Source organism: Lycium ferocissimum, chromosome 4, assembly GCF_029784015.1.
Source record: "Lycium ferocissimum isolate CSIRO_LF1 chromosome 4, AGI_CSIRO_Lferr_CH_V1, whole genome shotgun sequence".
NCBI lineage: Eukaryota > Viridiplantae > Streptophyta > Magnoliopsida > Solanales > Solanaceae > Lycium > Lycium ferocissimum.
Genome location: NC_081345.1, coordinates 31,645,712 through 31,665,724, shown reverse-complemented (window position 1 = coordinate 31,665,724; position 20,013 = coordinate 31,645,712). Strand labels below are relative to the sequence as shown.

General features: G+C 36.3%; 3 protein-coding genes across 7 annotated transcripts; 1 reads left to right on the top strand and 2 right to left on the bottom strand.

Moving 5' to 3' along the window:
• Positions 1 to 532: 532 nt before the first annotated feature.
• LOC132052300 (pentatricopeptide repeat-containing protein At5g50990) lies at positions 533 to 5,984 on the top strand. Of its 5 annotated transcripts, XM_059443786.1 has the most exons (5): positions 533 to 701; positions 1,531 to 3,344; positions 4,117 to 4,132; positions 4,329 to 4,424; positions 5,279 to 5,984. In XM_059443786.1, the coding sequence occupies exons 1-2, from the start codon at positions 533 to 535 to the stop codon at positions 3,045 to 3,047; spliced, it is 1,686 nt and encodes a 561-aa protein (XP_059299769.1). In that variant the 3' UTR covers positions 3,048 to 3,344; positions 4,117 to 4,132; positions 4,329 to 4,424; positions 5,279 to 5,984. The 5 variants fall into 5 exon arrangements, with proteins under 5 accessions (XP_059299769.1, XP_059299772.1, XP_059299773.1 ...); XM_059443789.1 differs by lacking the exon at positions 4,117 to 4,132; XM_059443790.1 differs by lacking the exon at positions 4,117 to 4,132 and having other exon boundaries at positions 1,531 to 3,377.
• On the bottom strand, positions 4,421 to 6,103 carry LOC132052302 (sec14 cytosolic factor-like). Its single transcript, XM_059443791.1, has 6 exons — positions 5,906 to 6,103; positions 5,538 to 5,799; positions 5,382 to 5,418; positions 5,038 to 5,143; positions 4,813 to 4,923; positions 4,421 to 4,698 (listed from the first exon to the last, which is right to left on the bottom strand). Exons 1-6 carry the CDS (start codon positions 6,101 to 6,103, stop codon positions 4,582 to 4,584), a joined length of 831 nt encoding a protein of 276 aa, XP_059299774.1. The 3' UTR covers positions 4,421 to 4,581.
• A 2,897-nt stretch (positions 6,104 to 9,000) lies between these two features.
• On the bottom strand, positions 9,001 to 12,556 carry LOC132052299 (uncharacterized). Its single transcript, XM_059443785.1, has 5 exons — positions 12,470 to 12,556; positions 11,638 to 11,683; positions 11,449 to 11,555; positions 10,237 to 10,271; positions 9,001 to 9,344 (listed from the first exon to the last, which is right to left on the bottom strand). The coding sequence occupies exons 2-5, from the start codon at positions 11,638 to 11,640 to the stop codon at positions 9,277 to 9,279; spliced, it is 213 nt and encodes a 70-aa protein (XP_059299768.1). The 5' UTR covers positions 11,641 to 11,683; positions 12,470 to 12,556; the 3' UTR covers positions 9,001 to 9,276.
• Positions 12,557 to 20,013: the final 7,457 nt, after the last annotated feature.

The window sequence follows — 20,013 nt, the reverse complement described above, 5'->3', positions numbered from 1 at the left end:
ATCCGCAAGTCATAAGTTTACAGAACATTTGCCTTGTCTGGTATCAATTGTGTAGTAACTAATTATCTTTTTGAAGGTAGAGTTCAAAATTCTGCATGCAGGTAGAGTTTTGCATTTAAAATTCTGCCTGAGATCTAACTTTGGCCCGAATAAGCTTAATTTTGCTACAAAATTTTGCTTTGCAATTTTTTTTTTCAATTGAATAGAAATTCGAACCCCAAACCTTATGATATTAGGCGAAAACCACCGATTTGAGGACAAAAATTAAAGACCACCCAAAAGGAGGACATTCCTGCGAGTTGTCTTCGGGCAAATGACCCCCAAAACCCAAAAAGTAAACATGGACCTCTTAGCGTCCATCGGGACCATTAGCCCAATCACGGTCCCCCAACACTTAAAAACACCAGTATAGTAGCACTCTCGAAATTCTCTTCAATTCATCAGTGGAGAAATTGCAGAACCAGAATGAACATCTGCAATTGAAAATGCAGTCATAAATCATAAAAAATAAAATAAAAAGGAAATTGACAGGATGTTAAGAGTTGCCGGCAGTCAGAGGAGACTATGTTATTATTATTACTCTTCTTCTTCTTCTTCTTCTTCTTGTTCCTTATTTTCACGGTGGCGTCAGAATCTCAGCGCTACATTTAGCACAGGGGCACATCTCTCAGTATCTCCAACACAATCCCATTATTCACTAGGTTCTATAATCGCCCTTTGTCTTTTACGTGTTGATAACTTTCATATATATATATATATATATATTACTATCTTGTCTTCTTACTAGGAAACTTGGTTCTTTGAGTGTTTCTTGGAGAATCAGACCCATTGAATTACATACTATTTACACACACACACACATACACATTTACTCATTCCAAACTAGTTGGGTTGGTTGTATGAATAATCTGTGTCTGCTCTGCTCAGCTCAATATTCAGATGATTTGTAGATAATTACTCCACTCAATTTATGTGGTGATGTTTGACTGGGCACGGAGGTTAGAAATGACTGGGAGACTTTGAAACTTCTGCTCTAAAACAAGTTTAAAAAATATAAAGAAGTAAACACACAAAAAAGTTAAGGGGTTCGGATACCCCCTTCTCCTTTGCTTGCTCCGCCCCTGATCTCATTAATGGTAAAATGGGAAGTTTAAAGTCAAATTATTACTGCTAAATATAGAAAGGTTTCATTTTTTTGGACTGATTGAGAAGAAAAGGGTGTCACATATACTGGGACATAGGTATTATAATACTTTTAGGCTGATTTTCGACCTACTGCAAATCTCAGCCTTTTTCAAGAAGTGGAACTGGCCATACTGTGAGAACTCACATAAGCTGAAAATTATGCTGGTTTTAGAAATTTACAAGCCTCTTGCATCCCTTTTTCCTGCTTATCTCACGAACTTGATTCTAAAATGTGAACAGAAAAAATTAAGTCTTTTGTTTCCTCCTTTGAGTAAGTGGCTATTTCTGTACTAAAATAAAAAAATTCTGCTTAAAGGTTACTTTTTCCTGCATGATATCTTGCAGATTATCACAGGGTCGTACGCATTCTTGAAGCATGTAAGATGTCACCAAATTTGAGAACTACGGCTGGCACGCATGCTAACATAGTTAAACTTGGTTATGGAATGTGTCATTCTCTTATTTCTTTGATGATAGTGTCATATGTGTCTTGTGATAGACTCAATCTTGCTCGTCAGCTGCTCGTTGAAATTCCCACTGCGAATTTGGATGCTGTCTCTTCTAATTTAATGATTACTAGCTTTATGAAAACGGGGGCAGTTGATGTTGCCAAGAAGATATTTAACGAAGTTCCCCTCCGGGATTTGGTTACTTGGAACTCATTGATTGGAGGTTATATCAAAAATGACATGTTTAAGGAGGCGCTCAGTGTCTTCAGAAAGATGTTGAGGTCTAATGTTGAACCAGATGGATATACTTTTGCATCTATTATTACTGCATGTGCTAGACTTGGAGCCATTGATCACGCTAAGTGGGTACATCACTTAATGACTGACAGCAGGATTGAGCTAAATTACATTCTTTCTTCTGCTTTGATTGATATGTATTCGAAATGTGGAAGAATTGAGATAGCTAGAGGAATATTTGATAGTGTTGAGCGTACAAATGTCTCTGTCTGGAATGCTATGATTAATGGATTAGCAATCCATGGTCTTGCTTTAGATGCAATTGAGATTTTCTCACTGATGAGGCCAGAAAATGTTTCACCTGACAGTATTACTTTCATTGGACTTCTAACATCATGCAGTCATTGTGGGTTGGTTGAAGAGGGTCGAAAGTATTTTCAACTAATGAAAAGTCTGTATTTGATTCAACCACAACTTGAGCATTATGGAACAATGGTTGATCTACTAAGCAGGGCTGGACTGCTCGATGAAGCTTATAAAGTGATTAAGGAAATGCCAATAGAGCCTGATGCAGTCATATGGAGGACATTTCTCAGTGCTTGTAGAATTCACAAAAATTCTGAGATGGGTGAAGTTGCTAGCACAAAAATATCTCATCTTAGTAGCGGAGATTATGTCTTACTGTCAAACATTTATTGCTCTACAAATAAATGGGATAATGCCGAGAAAGTTAGACGTGTGATGAAATGGGAAGGAGTTCGTAAAAATAGTGGGAAAAGTTGGGTTGAAGTGGGTAATGTTGTTCACCAGTTCAAGGCTGGTGACCGATCACACCCTGAAGCTGAACTAATATATAAAACTTTGAAGGAATTGATTCATCGAACCAAATTGGAAGGATTTAGTTCCACAACTGAGTTAGTTTTGATGGATATTTCTGATGAGGAAAAGGAGGAAAATTTGAGTTACCACAGTGAAAAATTGGCATTAGCCTATGGGATCTTAAAATCTAGTCCCGGAACTCGTATTCAAGTTTCAAAAAATCTTCGTACTTGTCCAGATTGCCATTCTTGGATGAAAATTGTAGCAAAGGTGTTGAATAGGGAGATCATTGTGAGGGACAGGATCCGCTTTCATCACTTTGCAGATGGTTATTGTAGTTGTGGGGATTACTGGTAGTGATTCTTTGAAGTTCCAATTGAGTTTGGTAATTGATGCTTAAGCAGATAACTTACAGTAGATGTCTTATGTCTCAGCTTCTTGTGGCTCTTGTCTTGCCTGTTTCTAGCATCCTATCTGCTGTCTGCACTCTTTGTACAAGCACACCACTTAGATGATGACCTCCTCGAGTAGTAATGAGTAAAGTGCATCTGGTTAAAATCAGTGCCAAAAAGGTTTATTTCCATATGATGCAACTCCAAGCTTTGAGATAAGACATCGCTGTCTACAGAAGAACTCTCTGGATATTACATCCAGGTGAGTTCTTGAGATTATTTTCTGGTCTTTGAGGTCTGAAATTCTCTCTTTCACGAATATCCTGTTGTTATATATTTGTTTGAATCTCTTATGACTAAAATTTTGTTAATTGTTTGAATCTTTCTCCTAGTGTGGAAACTGGATTAGATTGGCTACTTGGACAAGACTAATGCGGAAAAAGTTAAATTACCTTGAGAAAACAGCAGACTTGAGTTGGTTGTAAAAAATAAAAATAAAAAGAACAGCCTCAAGTGGCCAGTAGTTCACGTAAGTTACATAGTAGAAGAAGCAGCATTGCAGGCAGTGCAGTAGTTTTGACCTTATGAGTTGCTTGAACAAGTGAGGATAATGGCTTTTGTTGTTCCAGAGAAAATATTCAGTAAATATAAGAAAAAGATTACTTCTTAGGAAAAGGGCGAATTCAAGTGACTGTTGAATCAAATTTCCACTAGAGTTTTTGACGTGTCAAGGGTAGTTACAACATTTTGGATTGTGAAGTAAACTTCTGCAGTGACCTCTCAATCTTCTTAAGCTTCAATCTAGTTGGAATTTAACCTTATATATACATATACACACAAACACACACATATCAGCTAATTCATGCTTATTGTATGTGAGAAGTGGAATTTTGCTGATCTTCTGTTAGAGATATTGTTTGGACCCCATTCTCAACATTATTTCCCATTACTTTAATATTAAGTAACTGAGAATTCATTGCATTTGTTTCCAAAATACAAGTTGACATTCAAATGATGCAGTGATTTCATCATAGGCTTCTCCAATAAAAGGTTACAAGCAATTTGATTCAACAGTCACTTGCTGGACTTGGACATGTTACAAGCAACTCATCTATGGAAATGTCATTATATAGTATTGTCTCTTGCTTCAAAAGAAAAGCAAAAGGAAATAGTGATGCATTTAACCGCTACAAAACGTAAAAAGGATTTGATTGAATTCTGTATAACTCTTTTTCACTTGTTGCAGAATCAAGATGGAGCGCCATACAGTTTGTCATATCCAAGTGATAGATGGAGATGAGGTGGATTCATTAAAAGAACGCCAATCAAACTAGCAGATCAGGTGGAAAATATATCATTAATTTTATACTCCATGTAGAAGCTAAATGTTTAGTAATACATATAGATGTATATTCGCAATGTAATATTTTTCCCCAAAGCTATTAAACAGAGAGCACCATCAACTTGATCAGGTTGAAGCTTTTAGTGCAATTACTTGCCTAGGCGTCTTGTATAGGAACTAATTGCATTTTGCCTCCATAAGTCTCTGGAAGCTGGCTTTCATCAATATCTTGAAGTAAGGTTGCTGTCAGTCGTTTGTTGTCCACAAACATGATCTGTAAAGATGGAAAATGGTTTGGTGAAGATGATTTGATACAAGTTGTAATCAACAGTTATGACTGAACTAATACATCTACCTTTTATGTGAAACACAAATATTAGAACCTCACCTTTTTCTTGGTGTTGTTGTCTATGAAAGGATACAAAATCTTCCATAATGTGCAAAATAAGTAAGGAACATGAACAAGAAGTACTTTGCCAAGTCTTTCCGGGTAGCAATCCTGCAAAGTAGATGTCTTTAAGGTTATGGACTAAAATAGGGTAAGCCTCTCTAATGACATTTTATAGGGAAGAATGTAGAGGATAAGATAACTAGACAGTATTAGTGACTAAACCTGTACGATGGATAGAGCAGCAAGATAGGCACGAACGTCACTGTTACAATAGCCAAAACCTTGGAGATCTGCGATTATCGTGAATTTCTCTCTTCCTGGCGAGGTCCTGAATCATCAAATAAAACCCCAAAATTAGTCATGCAGATGATGAGCTCTTTTTATCCTCTGTGTTTATTCTGCTCTTTTTGGGCAGTTACATTTCAATACTCAATAACTTGTGTTCTTTTTTAATTAAAAACAGGTCTTCCGTGCATGGTGGAGTTTGTTACTGATGTTTTCCTCTGACTTTGGAAAAGAGAAAAAGTAGAAGAAAAAAACTGCTACTATTATTTTAAATGCTGTACCTTGCACACAGTTTGTCTAGAGCGAAGACTATAAAACCTGAGGAATCAAAGAAAGACTTGACTGTGAGAAATTGACTGGTTCAAGAGTCATTTTCACTGACCTTGAAGCAGCAGACCATGTGGAATTAGAAGGAAAAAAAGAGAAGCAAGTCATACGTTTGAACTCTTCAAGACCTCCTAATTTGTTTTGAATATGCCTGCCACCAAAAACTACAGCAGTGGGACATCCTTGTTTGTCCACACCTTGCATGAACATCTTGTTCTGTGCTATCTCGTTTGGTATCTCACACACTGAAATGGATCCTTTTGGTACAAAGCTTTGCCTCCATTTATGGCATTTCAAGAACATTGCTGCAGCTTTCTCTATGTCCAGATCCCGAGCTCGAAGAAACCTTCTCAAGGCATAATCATCTACTACCTGCAAACAAGACACATGGAAATCATTTTAGTTTTGATAAATAGATTGTTTTCATAGTTAAGAGAGTGAGAGAGATGATGCTATGCTGCAAAAAATTGTATTATACCTTGGAAGAAGGATCTTGCTTTTCAACAAGAGCTCTCATGAGTTCAATTTTGTTCATCTCTAGGTAAGCAATTGTGTCATTGCATTGCACTTGGATTTCTTCTTTTTCTGTTGCTGCTGCTTCCTGCATCATTCTTTGTTCTGAAAGATTTTCATAATTATTTGGCTTCATTGCTACTGCCTCTGCTTTCCCCTCCATCAGTTTCTTCCTTGCACCTATAGCTAGTGGGAGAAATAACAACAGAAAGTAGAAGTTTCTACCCCACTTTCAAGATAACTAATTTTCCTCTTGTTTGTGGTTTTTTTAGCCAAGTTCAAGAAGGAAAATATATAAGAGGAACATGGGCATGTTAGAAAAATTAAGTCTTTGAAAGAAATGAATAAAGCCAATTGACCATGACAGGTGTATTTTAATGACTGATGAGTTGAAATCGGGAGGGAGACTAGATATAAATTAAGATTAGTGAGAAAAAAAGACTTGCGTTGTAGCCTATTAGTCAGTTAGGCAGATGAAAATTATGGAAGACGAAGAATTTGAGCAAAAATTAAAAAAATGTTAGGTCATTTGGTTATCAGGATTAGGACAGTAGAATTGGGATTACATTTATCTCATGTTTGATTATTGGTATACATTAAACTGATAGTTTTAACACCAAAATCTTGATATAATCTATCACAAAGAAGATGTGGAATTATAATCCTAGAATTATAATCTCAGGATATCCTTGGTCTGAATCAAACGACTCCTAAGCCAATTGCTTCTTATTAACTTAAGTTTTGGTGAGCAAAGTTACTTCACTGACTAGGAAGTCACAAGTAGATAGTGAAATATTCAAGATGCACGTAAACTGAATCGGACAACACCTTTATAAGAAAAGTTGACAAATCAAAGGCCAAAAAAAAAAAAAAAAAAAAAAAAAAAAAGAAAGAAAGAAAGTGAGATGTAGATGGCTGTATCATTCAAAGCTGGTATTGACATCAAACGCAATCACGCCGTATAAAATCATAGGTGCACTGCTAATTGCTTATTTAAAAAAAATAAAAAAAAATAAAAAGGAGATAAATGCAGTGTTGTATAGGAGTTGATTATTTTGCCATTTGGTTACAGATTTTGGGGGTTCACCTACTTACCGCCCTCATTAATTGATAGATGACTGAGAACTACTTCATGGACCACTAAGCATTTAATTGTATACAATCAGCACCATTTATTGTAATAGTTCCGTTTCAGTAAAGCTTTACTATGAAGTATGATTTTTCCCCTTTGGAGTATGATAGTATGATATATTTATATATTCTATGAGTAAGATAAAACTAAGTATGTTTAAGTCTCAAGTTTACGTCGAAGGATAGGTGTACCACTCGATCCACACTTATGTTTTCTTGTTGCTTCAAATAATAATATTCTATCTTTTATTTCACTTTCCAACCAGTATAGTACGTGATTTATTGTTTTATGATTATGTACTCTCTCTCACACTCTATCTCCCAAAGAAGGGAAAAGGAAAACAAATTAAGCGTACGAAGGTAAATGTGTTGCCGAAAAATGTTATCCTAGAAAATAAACAATTTTGTTGCTTATTTTTTTGTGTTTGATTAGAAAATATTATCCCAAGGCATTACTATATAATTTAGGCAAATATTATGCGTGAGGGGATGGAAGGTGGGGAATGATTAAGTCCACTTATGAAACACTTTCCTGCTTCCACCATGAAAGTCATTTTCCTTATTTTTTGAGGAGCTTATTTTCTTGGAAAAAATATTTTAAACTTCTTGACCAACCAAACATGACAAAGTTGAAAAAACAAACACACCCTAAGTCTAACAGAACTTAGCCATGACTTGACCAAGCCAGTCCTTGAATACCGACGACAAATCAAACTTAGATTGGCTTTTTTCCAAACTCTATGATGAATAGAACTAGTCTCGGCATGACTTATTCATGAGTAAAGATATACTGCCCGTCATGCTATAGGAGCTAAGTCAGCTGACCATGCCCAAAGTTGTTAAACCACAAGTAGGGGATGCTAAAAATAGGCAAGACTAGTGATGGGAGTGAGGTCGTCATAATGTAGCCCCAAGTCTAAATAAATTCTATCAAATACACAAAGCAACATAAAATAACCTTTGATAGGGAACACTTTATCCCTAAAGTGAGCTTTCTAGTGTGAATCTGGATTAATCAATCCCCAAAGCGGATACTGAAAACCGGGCAGGAACCGAAAAGAAACACAAAAGCAGCTAAGCAAGACTGCAAGAGTAATAAATGTAAGAGTTTCAAGAGGAGTCCATGGAGACGGCAGCAGATCATAAAATGTGTAGTAGTTTTCTGCTGCAGCCGCCCAGAAGACAAAACCAATTAATGCTTCGAATAAGAGTGGACCTCAACCAAACCGATGTTGACAATGTTTTCGAACTCAATTATTCAGTCAGTTCTCTTCTTTTTTATTAGTATTATTTTTTTTCTATCTTGTGGATGGGAGGATCCACAGCTACTTCAAGAAGCTGTAGATGATGCAAATAATGGACCTATGATACCTCATTTAATCAAAGTATAGGACAGCATCAAAGTTCTTGACTTCCACCGGCAGACAGAGGTATTACTACATCCAATAAAATGATGAGTGCTAAAAGAAGACACAACAGAGAGTTCAACTTTGTCAGAATCCAAGAGTGTACACGCTAAAACTAAGGAGCCGTTTGGACATGCGGTTGGAAACCATGAGATGAAACCAGCGTTTGAACATGCATTCCATCTTATGATTTCAAACTCCAAATCATCCAAAAAGACATGATTTAGGGTTTCAAAAATTTTAAATATAAAACTTGACCCATAAATTTATATCTTATAAAAAAAGACCCATAAATTAGTAAATATTTTTAACAATTACTCCACCAATCATTTACTAACCTCATTAACTTCCATTAACCTTTATTTATGTCTACCATGTGGGAGGTTTATATTAAAGAGCAGTTATGTTAAATTTTCGTTTTTATTGAACTAAAAGTTTAATCAATTGATGTCGTATTTTTTAGAAAAGCCTTCTAGTAACATATTAATTTTGTTATGAACTATGACTTGCTCATTTGATAAGATTGTATAAGAATTGAAAATGTTTTAATAGTTTTCACAACTTGTGGGGTTTTTATGTCTATTAGAGAAAATACAACTTAAGATATCCAAATTACATGTCCAAACGACTCCTAAGTTCAGGATCCAGTTAGTGATGAAGGAAAGCTGGTGTTGGTCTCACATCAAGCTTGCTATCATCCTTTAATTAATCAAAGAAATCATTTGATGAAAAACAAATTCAACTGTTAATTTACTCCCAGCTGAGAGTGTACTTTCTCGAGTTACAAACAGTTGTTCTCTCAGAAGAAGATTATTGAAACACCCATCGTCAAGCAGCCCACTGCCACCCAAGGACTCAACCGTTCACCTGTCCACATTGAAGCATCATAAGACTTGTCAAATTCATACATTCCGGTTGAATAAATGGATAGAAGATGTAAAATTTACTATGGTAGGATGAAAAAGGACATTCACTGCATTCTATTGCTTGATCTCTGTGCTACTATGATATTCTCTTCTGCGCTAGTTAATGTGCTTTAAGTTAATATCAAATTTTAGACATAGGACAAAATTTTGAGAAGAACAACAATTTCTTTCCTCCATTTTCTTGACTTCGGAAAAGGTGAAGTGTTGAAAGAATAAGGAGAGCTCTCTAAACAAAAATGAACCCCCCAAAAGTAGAAGAATAAATAAGTTAAAGTTAAAGGAAGAAGAACCACCATGAAGATAAATAAGAATAAAAGTGACATGTTTTTTTTTTAATTGGTTAATAGGCAAAGAAGTGACGTACAATTGCTAGTAGGTACAATATTTTTTCATTCTTTTTCAAAAAAATATATTTTATATTCTTCAGTTGCTTTGAAACAAGCTTTCGTTACACCAAAAGATGGGGAAGACAAAAGAACATTATGAATTAGCCAAGCAAGAGGAAATTACAAAAATAACTTCCTATCAAGATGATGCCCTGATGAGAGAATAATAATGCTTAGCCAGGATCGTGTTATTCGTATGCATTCAAAGAATAAAGCCTAAATATCAACTGCATGTCCTCATATCAGCAGTGATTCAGCATTTCATCAACATCCTATTGTATTGTGTTGTGTTGTTTCATTAGGATACAAGCCAGCAAATTGGTTTAAGAGAAACGCATGCAATGCTTTTAACAACCAGCAAAACAATTTGAAATCTTTAAAGAAGATGAGGAAATTAGTCCAGACAATTCTTCAATCAAGTACACCAGCAAGATAGGAGAAACTTACCTACTCTAGCAGCCTTCCAAAAGAAACCTCGAAACCTGCCCCATTTACCATCTCGTAAGGATGTAAAAGAGAATAGAAAAAATAAACATTTAAAGTAAACATTTGAATTGAGACAAAATAAAGTAAACATTTAGGGGAAGATACAATTGGAGAACATATTACAGAACTTTCTGTAGGTTCTAAACCTGAAAAATTTTCAGATAGGCAAAATAGTTGAAGCCTGAGATGCCCTCAACAGAAATGACATGTTGAAGCCCATTAAAAGCCAAGGAAAAAGGTTAGATCCAACTAAAAGTGTCCGTGTAATCTCCTCTCCCAAAACTAGCATTATGTTTAACCACAGCAAGATCATTTAAGATAAGATTTCCCGTCTTCTGGCCCAGCAAAGCCATGTTCCAATCAAAACCATCTACACATGTAGGTGTAACCACCAAATTCCCAGAGAAATATAACTACACCGGGAACCCTTAAACCTCAGAGTCATGTAGTACTAGATGATGCATAAAGTGGGTTACATGGCTTGTCATAGTGGACATACTATGATCAGGAGGAAAATTTGCATCAAACAAATGTTCAGTCTTGAGCCCCTCAAGTACATCGACCATGCTAAAAACTTCATTCTATGGAGTTAAACATGAAAGACAGGAAATGAAGAGGGATATTTTGCAGGAGAATTCTGATCTCACAAGGAACGTGCCTCTCCCCTGAACCCTCCTTCTTATGAGCTGTTTCCTCCAACCCTAAACTTTCTCTGCTGTCATGAGGGATGCGGCAGTGCAGCAGGAGCAAGGAGGAGGGGAGAAGTAGGCTGACCAGAGGGAGGGTGTGGAGAGGATTAACGTCTCTTTATCAGAGAAGGGAACCCATCAAACGACAAAATTTACCATATTGTAGGTTCATGTTACCCAGTAACAGTAAAACAAGCCTACCTGCTACCTTATAAGTGCGACCATACATGAAAGCCAACCATGACAGAATATAGAAACATGGGGTACAAGTATTAATTCAGAAAATGCATTGCAAAAAGACATTCCTAAACCAGGCATCCACATAATAAAAGGAATAAAAAAAGCAGTTCCAAACCCTTTACCACACAGTTGGAGGAAATAAAGAACTGCTATATGAATTCATAAGGACCAGCATAGGTAACATTCACATTAATACCAAATTCCTATCCCCTATCTATTAGAACTACTTACGGAGAAGACTTACCCAGTTCTATGTTCAAGGAGTGCTGGAAAATGCATCTTAACATAAGTGCATGTACAAATCCCTAACAGCACTACCGTCAGGAAGGAGTGGAAATTGAAGAGTGCCGACTGAAAATCCCAGCAGAAAAAAAAATGAGCATCGTACTTCTAATTCAACAGCATAAATAACAATAACCGTAATTAAACTTACCATATCTGAATTTTCCTCTCTTAATCAGCTATCTCTTCCACCAAGCCTACACAGTACAGAAGAATCTGTTAGCTCCTATCATACTCACGCAATGTCAAGAAACTTAACGCAATAAAAAGGGTTTGCAGTCCCTGCTCTTTGTCATTTGATCAAATGATGAAATGAAATAACAAATAATGGATGACCATGAGCACCTCATAACCAGATCAAGATGAGAAAGACATACTCCAAGATTAAACAGATACTAAATTTATTAAGAAAATAAACCCTACAAAATAAACAAAATCATTGAAGCAAACGCCACTAAAATTTCATGAGCTATGCTTTTGTTATCAAAATAAATTGGAGTCTCTATAGTAGCTTTCTGCACTGAGCAAGAGCAGTGTCTCCGTTCTTATTTTTTTCTCACGTGTCATCTTCTGAATTTTTCAATCGTCTCTATTATCTTTCTGTATGCATAGCTCAAGGTTACAACTCTCACCTATCTAGTCAAAGACCGTAATAGAGAAATCTAGTAAGAAATATTTGGACGGGAAAAGAGAAGCATATAATAGACAAAAAGAGACTTTAGTGTAAAACTTCTAACTGTCAGGAAATTAAATCTCCAATTAAGCTCGAATATGGCACAGCCTGTAGTCATATTATAAGTTGTAACTATATTTATATTGCGCCTTCCAGTCCGACAACAATGACATTTGTTCAACGCTAGTCATTTATCAGGAAAAGAGACATTTCCAACTCCGTGATGTGTGATGCTGAAGAACCAAGGTTTGCTGTCTAGAGTCTTCTATCCCCTTCTTTTAATTTTAAGTGAAAAAAGAAGTCTTCTCACCGCTCCTTCTCTGTCTTTCTAATGATATCCTATTGCATTTACCACTGAAGCTTCAATGATAATGACACTATCCAGCTATCACTGTACAGCGAAATTAAATCAGCCTCACTCATATGTCCTGCCTGTTTTATACCTCAAATTAGGATAATATATAAGTTATAACCCATATTAACCACAAAATTTTAGTGTGTAAGGCTTAAGACATCATTCACTACACCAATCTCTAAGCTTCTGCAACATCTCTCATTACAATGCTCTATAATTTATACAGTACCACAGCCTACATGTTTAATAAGCGTATACCGCCAAAGGGCTTGCAAGTAATCCAAACGTGGAACTTGGTTTCTATAATGGAGTCAGGTACTCAGCTATGCTTATGTAAAATTTACAGCATATAAGCTCCTTTGACCACACAACAATTAAGTGTCCAAGTCCCGAGTGAAGCAACGTTGCTGAAATTTCATTAAACTTCGATGATATATTATCTTCATGATTGTATTCTAGCTAGAAAAGCTTCAATATTCCACATTTGTGCTTTGATAGGTAATGTTAACTTCCAATACCACATTGATTTTCGTTTCATAACTTAAAACACATAAGAGGACATAGAACTTGATTTCATACAGAAATGAATATTAAGCAGCTAAGAAAATGGATGATGAACAAACAGAGTGTATCAAAGCCCAACATGAAGAACAATTACCAAAGGTTCTATATCCTTATACAAACCAATAGAACTGAAGATGTATCAATATTAATTATATTCAGGACAGACATTACAATTAGGATTCTGAATATTGGAAAAATTGAACTCATCAATATCAGGAAGAGCTTTAAGCTGAAATGCAAATCATCAGTTCATCCAGGAAGGAATTAGAATATGAGACTGCATCATACAAGGCATTTTGTTGCTTTTAAAGCAATAACATGTTGGAACCTTAATTCATTTGGTACTTTTCAAAGTAAACAGCAAGCTGACTAAAATGTTACTTCTCTAGTACAAGTTTTTTTACTCGGCTTGGTAATCAGGTACTTCTTTGTGAGGTGTAGAGTTTAAAAGGACCTCAAGAAAAGGTTTAAACCCTAACCACCAAATTGAACAACCCACTTACCAAATGTTAGTGTTCAAACCAAAATTTCTCTTTTTCAATCGTATGTATTATGTCCATTACAAAGAGGAAATCGCTGTATGTAAGGCAATTTCAAATACGTATGTAATAAAAAATATTTTGTTACCTAAAATCAAGAGTTCCAATAGCGAAATTCCAGTGAATAGATGGATAATGGGATTTTAGATCTCTAGATCCAATCCGTCTATCAAAGCACTTGTCTCCGATCACAGCAACGAGTTTTTTTTTTTTTTTTTTTTTCCTAGTATAATAATGTGAACATTACTTGTGTTAAGATTTCAATTGAAGAACTTATGTTCGAGTAGTTCTATAAAATTATGTTAAGTCTCCAAATGTGCTTGAGACGTAAAATGTATTCTAATGGTGGCCTAATTATGGAATTTGAGAATATGAGTGGTTTATTAGGAGAGTTAGAGCCCGTTTTGCTTAGCTTATGAGTTGCTAAAAACAGCATATAAGTTATTTGACTGGCCAACTTATAAGTCATTTTGTGCTTAAAATAGGCCAAAAAAATAAGTTGGCCTGTTTGGATGGGCTTAAAAAAAACAGTTTATAAGTTATTTTCAGCTTACAAGCTGCTTTTTTTAAGCCTATCCAAACAGGCTCTTAATCAATTTTTTCTAGTCAACATGTATTTAGTCTATCACATACCTAGACTTTAGATGGAGTCCGCAACTTAAATAACCCAAAAAGTGTCAAAAGGTGCTAAAATACCTCACTAAAAAAAAAATAACCAAAGTGCTTTTTGCCCACTAAATTAGTGCACAATAGGACCAAAGTGTAAATTTACACTTTGGCCCTATTGCCTATTAATTTAGTGCGCAATAGGGGTTTACTAAAAACGCTCCTCGTCTTCCCCACCCGACAGTCCCCCCCATTTTCAAAAAAAAAAAAAAAAAAAAAAAACGACGTTCAACCTTCGTTTTCAATGGTCCCCACATTAAAAAAAATATCATTTTCGTGTTATTTTTTAACCCAAAAGTCAATATTCTTGGTATTCAAGGCAAGGAATAAGTTTCAAAGCTTTGATCTCGGAATAAAGCGGCGTAAAACTCGATTTCAAAAACTAAAAACCACCTTTATTCTAGGTATTTCACTACAAATTTGTATTACATTGTTAAATATATTACTATCCTAAGCATGATTGTTGTGGAATAGTTGCGGATTACAAAAAAAAATATTGCACATTTTTTTGTGCGCAAATGGGCAGTCCATTGTTCCTATTTTATTTTTTTATTAATTAATTGTTAATTGTTTGTTAGGTAATTGTTTATGTGTTGATTATTTATTTCGTATTTCTTAATTGTCTGATTAACTAATTGTTTATTTGTTAATTATTTATTAATTAGTTATTAAATATTTGTTAATAGTTTCATTAATTAATTATTCGTTAGCTAATTGTTAATTGTATGATAATGAATTATTAATCTTTATATTTTTATTTATGAAATATTTTTTAATTTAGGATTGAACATACTTAGTTTAGGTTTGAACATCCTTAGTTAAACCTTAATATCCTTAAGATTATATTTGTTAGTTAATTGTATTTAATCCTTAGGTTAGGCTTGAACATCCTTAGTTTAAGATTTAAAATAGCATTAATATAATATTAGTTAGTTAATTGTGGTTAGCATAATAATTAATTAACAATTATTAATTCGCAAATTTAGATAATTAATATAATTTCTCGTTAGAGTCTTAGTTAGTTAGGATAATTGAACATCCTTAGTTAAACCTTAATATCCTTAAGATTATATTTGTTAGTTAATTATATTTAATCTGTAGGTTAGGTTTGAACATCCTTAGTTTAAGATTTAAAATAGCATTAATATAATATTAGTTAGTTAATTGTAGTTAGTATAATAATTAATTAACAATTATTAATTTGCAAATTTAGATATTTAATATAATTTTCCGTTAAAGTCTAGTTAGTTAGTATAATTGAACATCCTTAGTTAAACCTTAATATCCTTAAGATTATATTTTTTAGTTAATTATATTTAATCCTTAAGTTAGGTTTGAACATCCCTAGTTTAAGATTTAAAATAGCATTAATATAATATTAGTTAGTTAATTATAGTTAGTATAATAATTAATTAACAATTATTAATTCGCAAATAAACAATTATTATATAATTAATATTACATGTTAATGATTAATTAAAAATGCATAAAACAGATACGACACATCCATGGATCCCGCCCCCTTCATCCGGGGCCCTTCGAGCTAGAGGTGCTTCATCTACAACAGCGACATAGGTCCCAGCTAGTATGGGATTCGGATGTAGATCTCACCCGCTTGATCCCTCCCAGGTTTATGGAATAAGCGTGGGATATTTTTAGCAGCTCGGCCCCCACATCCTCGCGTCTTAAAGATATCATATCAGGGCAGTATCTACTGTTGCGTTGCTGTGGGTCGCGTACAGCATGACAGGGCTCTCGTAATGGCCATAATTGAGCGATGGCGACCGGAGACCCATACATTTTATCTCTGCTCTGGTAAGGCCACTATCACCCTTCAGGACGCGAAGGTCATTTACGGTTTCCAGGTAGATGGACGCGCTTTGTATATTAAGGAGCCTTAGTAGATGCCGTCGTATCGGCAAGAGTTGACTAAGCTCACTGGTTTCGAGCCGCAACCGCGTGATATAGGGGGACAGAGTTGGCTGTCGATGCATCACCCTCTTCGATCACTTGCATCTCGTAGACATGGAGCATCCGATTACAGAGGACACACCTCAGGTTGATGTTGACCGACGTGCTCGTCTGTACCTTCTCATCATATTCGGGGGCATCCTGTTCCGAACACATCGGGTTCGCATGTGAGCTTGAGATATTTGCCGTTTTTGGAGCATCTGAGCGAGTTGGGATGTTACAGTTGGGGCGCTGTTGTTTTGGTTTTCATGTATTGCGGATTCTGTCGAGCGTCTATGGGCATAAGGACCGATGTAGCTGCATTTTGCCTGCTCCTCCTCGTACTATATTTAAGTGTGTGTAATTTTATTCTAAATATAGCTTTTTGAAACAACGACTAATAATTTTTTTTTTTTAATAACCTTTTCAGATATGGGTATAGACTAGGATGAGACCTTTTCAGCCCATAACTGCTGCCCCTCCGCTCGACTATATTGTTGAGGCGATGCCATACGCGCGGAGATGGACGAGAGGAGGCGTTATCCGAGATGTGGATATGCACCACAGTATTCTCCCGTTCAGGGATCAGCTGGATCGTATGACATCAGACATGGTAAGTTGTTTTGATTTAACATTAGTATGTAATTTTTTTTTTTTTTTTTTTTACTATTTTAGTCTTTATTGTTAACTAATTCAATTCTCTTTATAAGCTTTTATATGGACGCCGTGTGATCAGATTTTGGATCAGCTGCTAGCATTTTGTAGGGCTGGTAAGCCGTCGTGGAGGTCACGGTGTCCGTTGATACATATGGACATCGTTGAGGATCACGCGCCCGATCGCGTCTTACGACAGTTTGGCCATATACAGGGCCCCACCTGAGCAGGCTACTTGGGAGCACGACCATTATACGTGGGACGAGCGTACGGCCGTCACTGATGTATGGCGGGCCTTTATGCAGCTCCAGGTCCACCGTTGGGATCAGAGGGTGGGGACACTATCGGTGGTCGGACATGCGACTCCGGTCCAGACGTACATGCAGTGGTACACGCGGATCACTCGCAGCTTGATTGGCAACTCTGAGAGGCCCCGTGCAAATGATCGAGGATATGCAGCTCTGGCAGGATAGTATGAGGCCTTGGTAAGTTTTATTAGTCTCAAACTTAATTAATCGTTTTATGTATTAAATTACATTTATTCAATCATTAATATTTCCAACCAAATGTTACTACGGACCTTACAGAGGATGCGCTGGGAGAGCTTGGTCCATATGGATGCCCCGAGACATCGGGATATGCAGCGCGGATGGTTCAGCTAGTCGAGGGTGGTATGCAGAGGCGCAGGAGCTCGGACGTGTCGACGAGCCTGTTCCAGAGGTCCCGCATCAGGCAGCGGGTGGTCATGGTCGTGGTCATGCCAGAAGGGCTGGTAGCCGAAAGAGTAGGGGCAGAGGGCCTGGTGGCGAGGTGGTAGGGCCAGAGGGGCTGGTCACAAAGGGGGTGGGGCTAGAGAGGGTCGTGGTCTAGTAGATGAGCCTGACGACCACACACCAGTTCCAGCTCCAGCCCAGCAGCCTCCGTCTACTTCAGAGATCTCGTTGACTTCTTGTCGGCCGTTGACTTCAGACCCATCGACTTTTTATCGGCCGTCTACTTTAGAGCATCCGTCGACACCTGTATATATGCCAAATTTATTTTCAGATCACATGTTTTGGCCATCGCTCGCACACTGCCTACCGCCCGTCATCCATGGGTGAGCGGCCGCGATCTGATACGGGGGTGGCACGGAGCTAGACTTCAATTACTTATTCGAGGACTTCGTCATGTCTCCGGATCCGACGCCCGCTCAGGAGACTGCTGAGGAGCCATCTCAGGAGCCCTCTCACCAGCCATCTCAGGAGGCCGTCGACATACAGGTTTGATTTTTTATAATAAAATAATGTATTAACTTAATTGTTTATATGTTATTTCATGTTTAGTTTAGCATAAATCTAAACTAAATTGTTTATATGTTATTTCAGGTTCATTCTTCGCGCACGCGGACCGTCTTCGCTCCGCACCATCTACATCTCGGCTCTCGGGCCCACTTAGGAGACCGCCGAGGAGCCAACTCATGAGCCCTCTTACCAGCCATCTCTGGAGCCCATCGACACACAGGTTGATTTTTTATAAAAAAATAATGTATTAAATTAATTGTTTATATGTTATTTTATGTTTAGTTTAGCATAAAATAAACTAAATTGATTATATGTTATTTCAGGTACATTCTTCTGGACTTGTGGACCGGTCTCCTGCTCCGATAGAGTCATCTCCGGAAGATCACATTTCGGCCACTGTCGTCTCCCATAGGAAGCATGTTTTGAACAAGCCCCCTAGGAAGGGAACACAGGATGATCATGCCATATAGTATGTACATATTAAGAGGAAAAAGGGGGGTGGAGATGATGGTGAGAGTGATTGGGGTGGTGGGGTTCGCCTTAGGCCTAAGGTTATTCCAAAAGCCTCCCACATGTGGGACCTAGGAGGATGGAGATTGTGTATTTGTAAATAAAATGTACATTTTATGTTATTATTTTTTTTTTTGGTATTATTTTCTTAATGATAATTAGTTATCTTAGTTTTTATTGTCGTTTAATAATAACTCGTGCGACGTCCTAAATTAATCAAAACCCTATAAATTAAAACACTTAAACCTAAAGATAACAAGTTTCCAAACAAACAAAACTTACTTAGGGACACTTTACAACCCCTAAAACGACAATCCAAACGTACAGGTATTCTTGATGCGTTGAGCCTACATTATTGTTCGCAGAAAAAAATATCAGGTTCTATATATAATATTGATATTTCGGCATTTTTAAACATGACTAATTTTTTGTCAAAGTACGGAAAAACATGAATTTCAAAACTATTCAAAAGAATAAAGGGCTGGCAGTTTTAGTAAACCCCTATTGCGCACTAATTAGTAAACCCCTTTTGCGCACTAAATTAGTGCGCATAGGACCAAAGTGTAATTTACACTTTGGTCCTATTGCGCACTAAAAAAGCACTTTGGTTACTTTTTTTTTAGTGGGTATTTTGGTGTCTTTTGACACTTTTTGGGTTCTTTAAGTTGCTGACTCGCTTTAGATGACCTCTATATGATAAAAGAAATTGTAATTTTTATGTTATAAATCTTTACTTGAATGTCCATTAGTGATATTACTAGAACATGAATGTTGTACCAACTTAATTTAGTAAAATGAGCTCGTTCATTTGTGACTTACACAAGTAGTTATTGCAACCAATTAGTACAATTCATATAACCGTATTTGTAACAAGATGAATGTTACGAGGCCTAAAGAAAAAGGCATGAAATTCTAAGTTCTCTGCACACATCACTCAATCTTTATGCAAAGAGTTGATTATAATTCAAATCTTACTTTGGATATTTATTCCAACTTCCAAGATATACATGGTATGAGAAATACATATTTCCAAGTAGACGATAGTACAATTCCTTAACACTTCAGGCATGTTACGTACAAATATATTCACCCCCTATGTCCAAAACGTAATCCTACTTTTTCTCCATATTTCAAAGTCTCAAACAAATAATCTTCGTAAATCTTCACAATTTTATAACTCCATTATTCACATTGTTTACTCGTGTTATTTGTATGGGCTAAGAGCAAATATTATGATAGGAACACACGTAGCCACATCAACATCTAAATACAATTTGTTTCCTTAATTACTAGCTTGTTTTTTATGATATATTTTGCAACTTTATCCGGAAGTGAT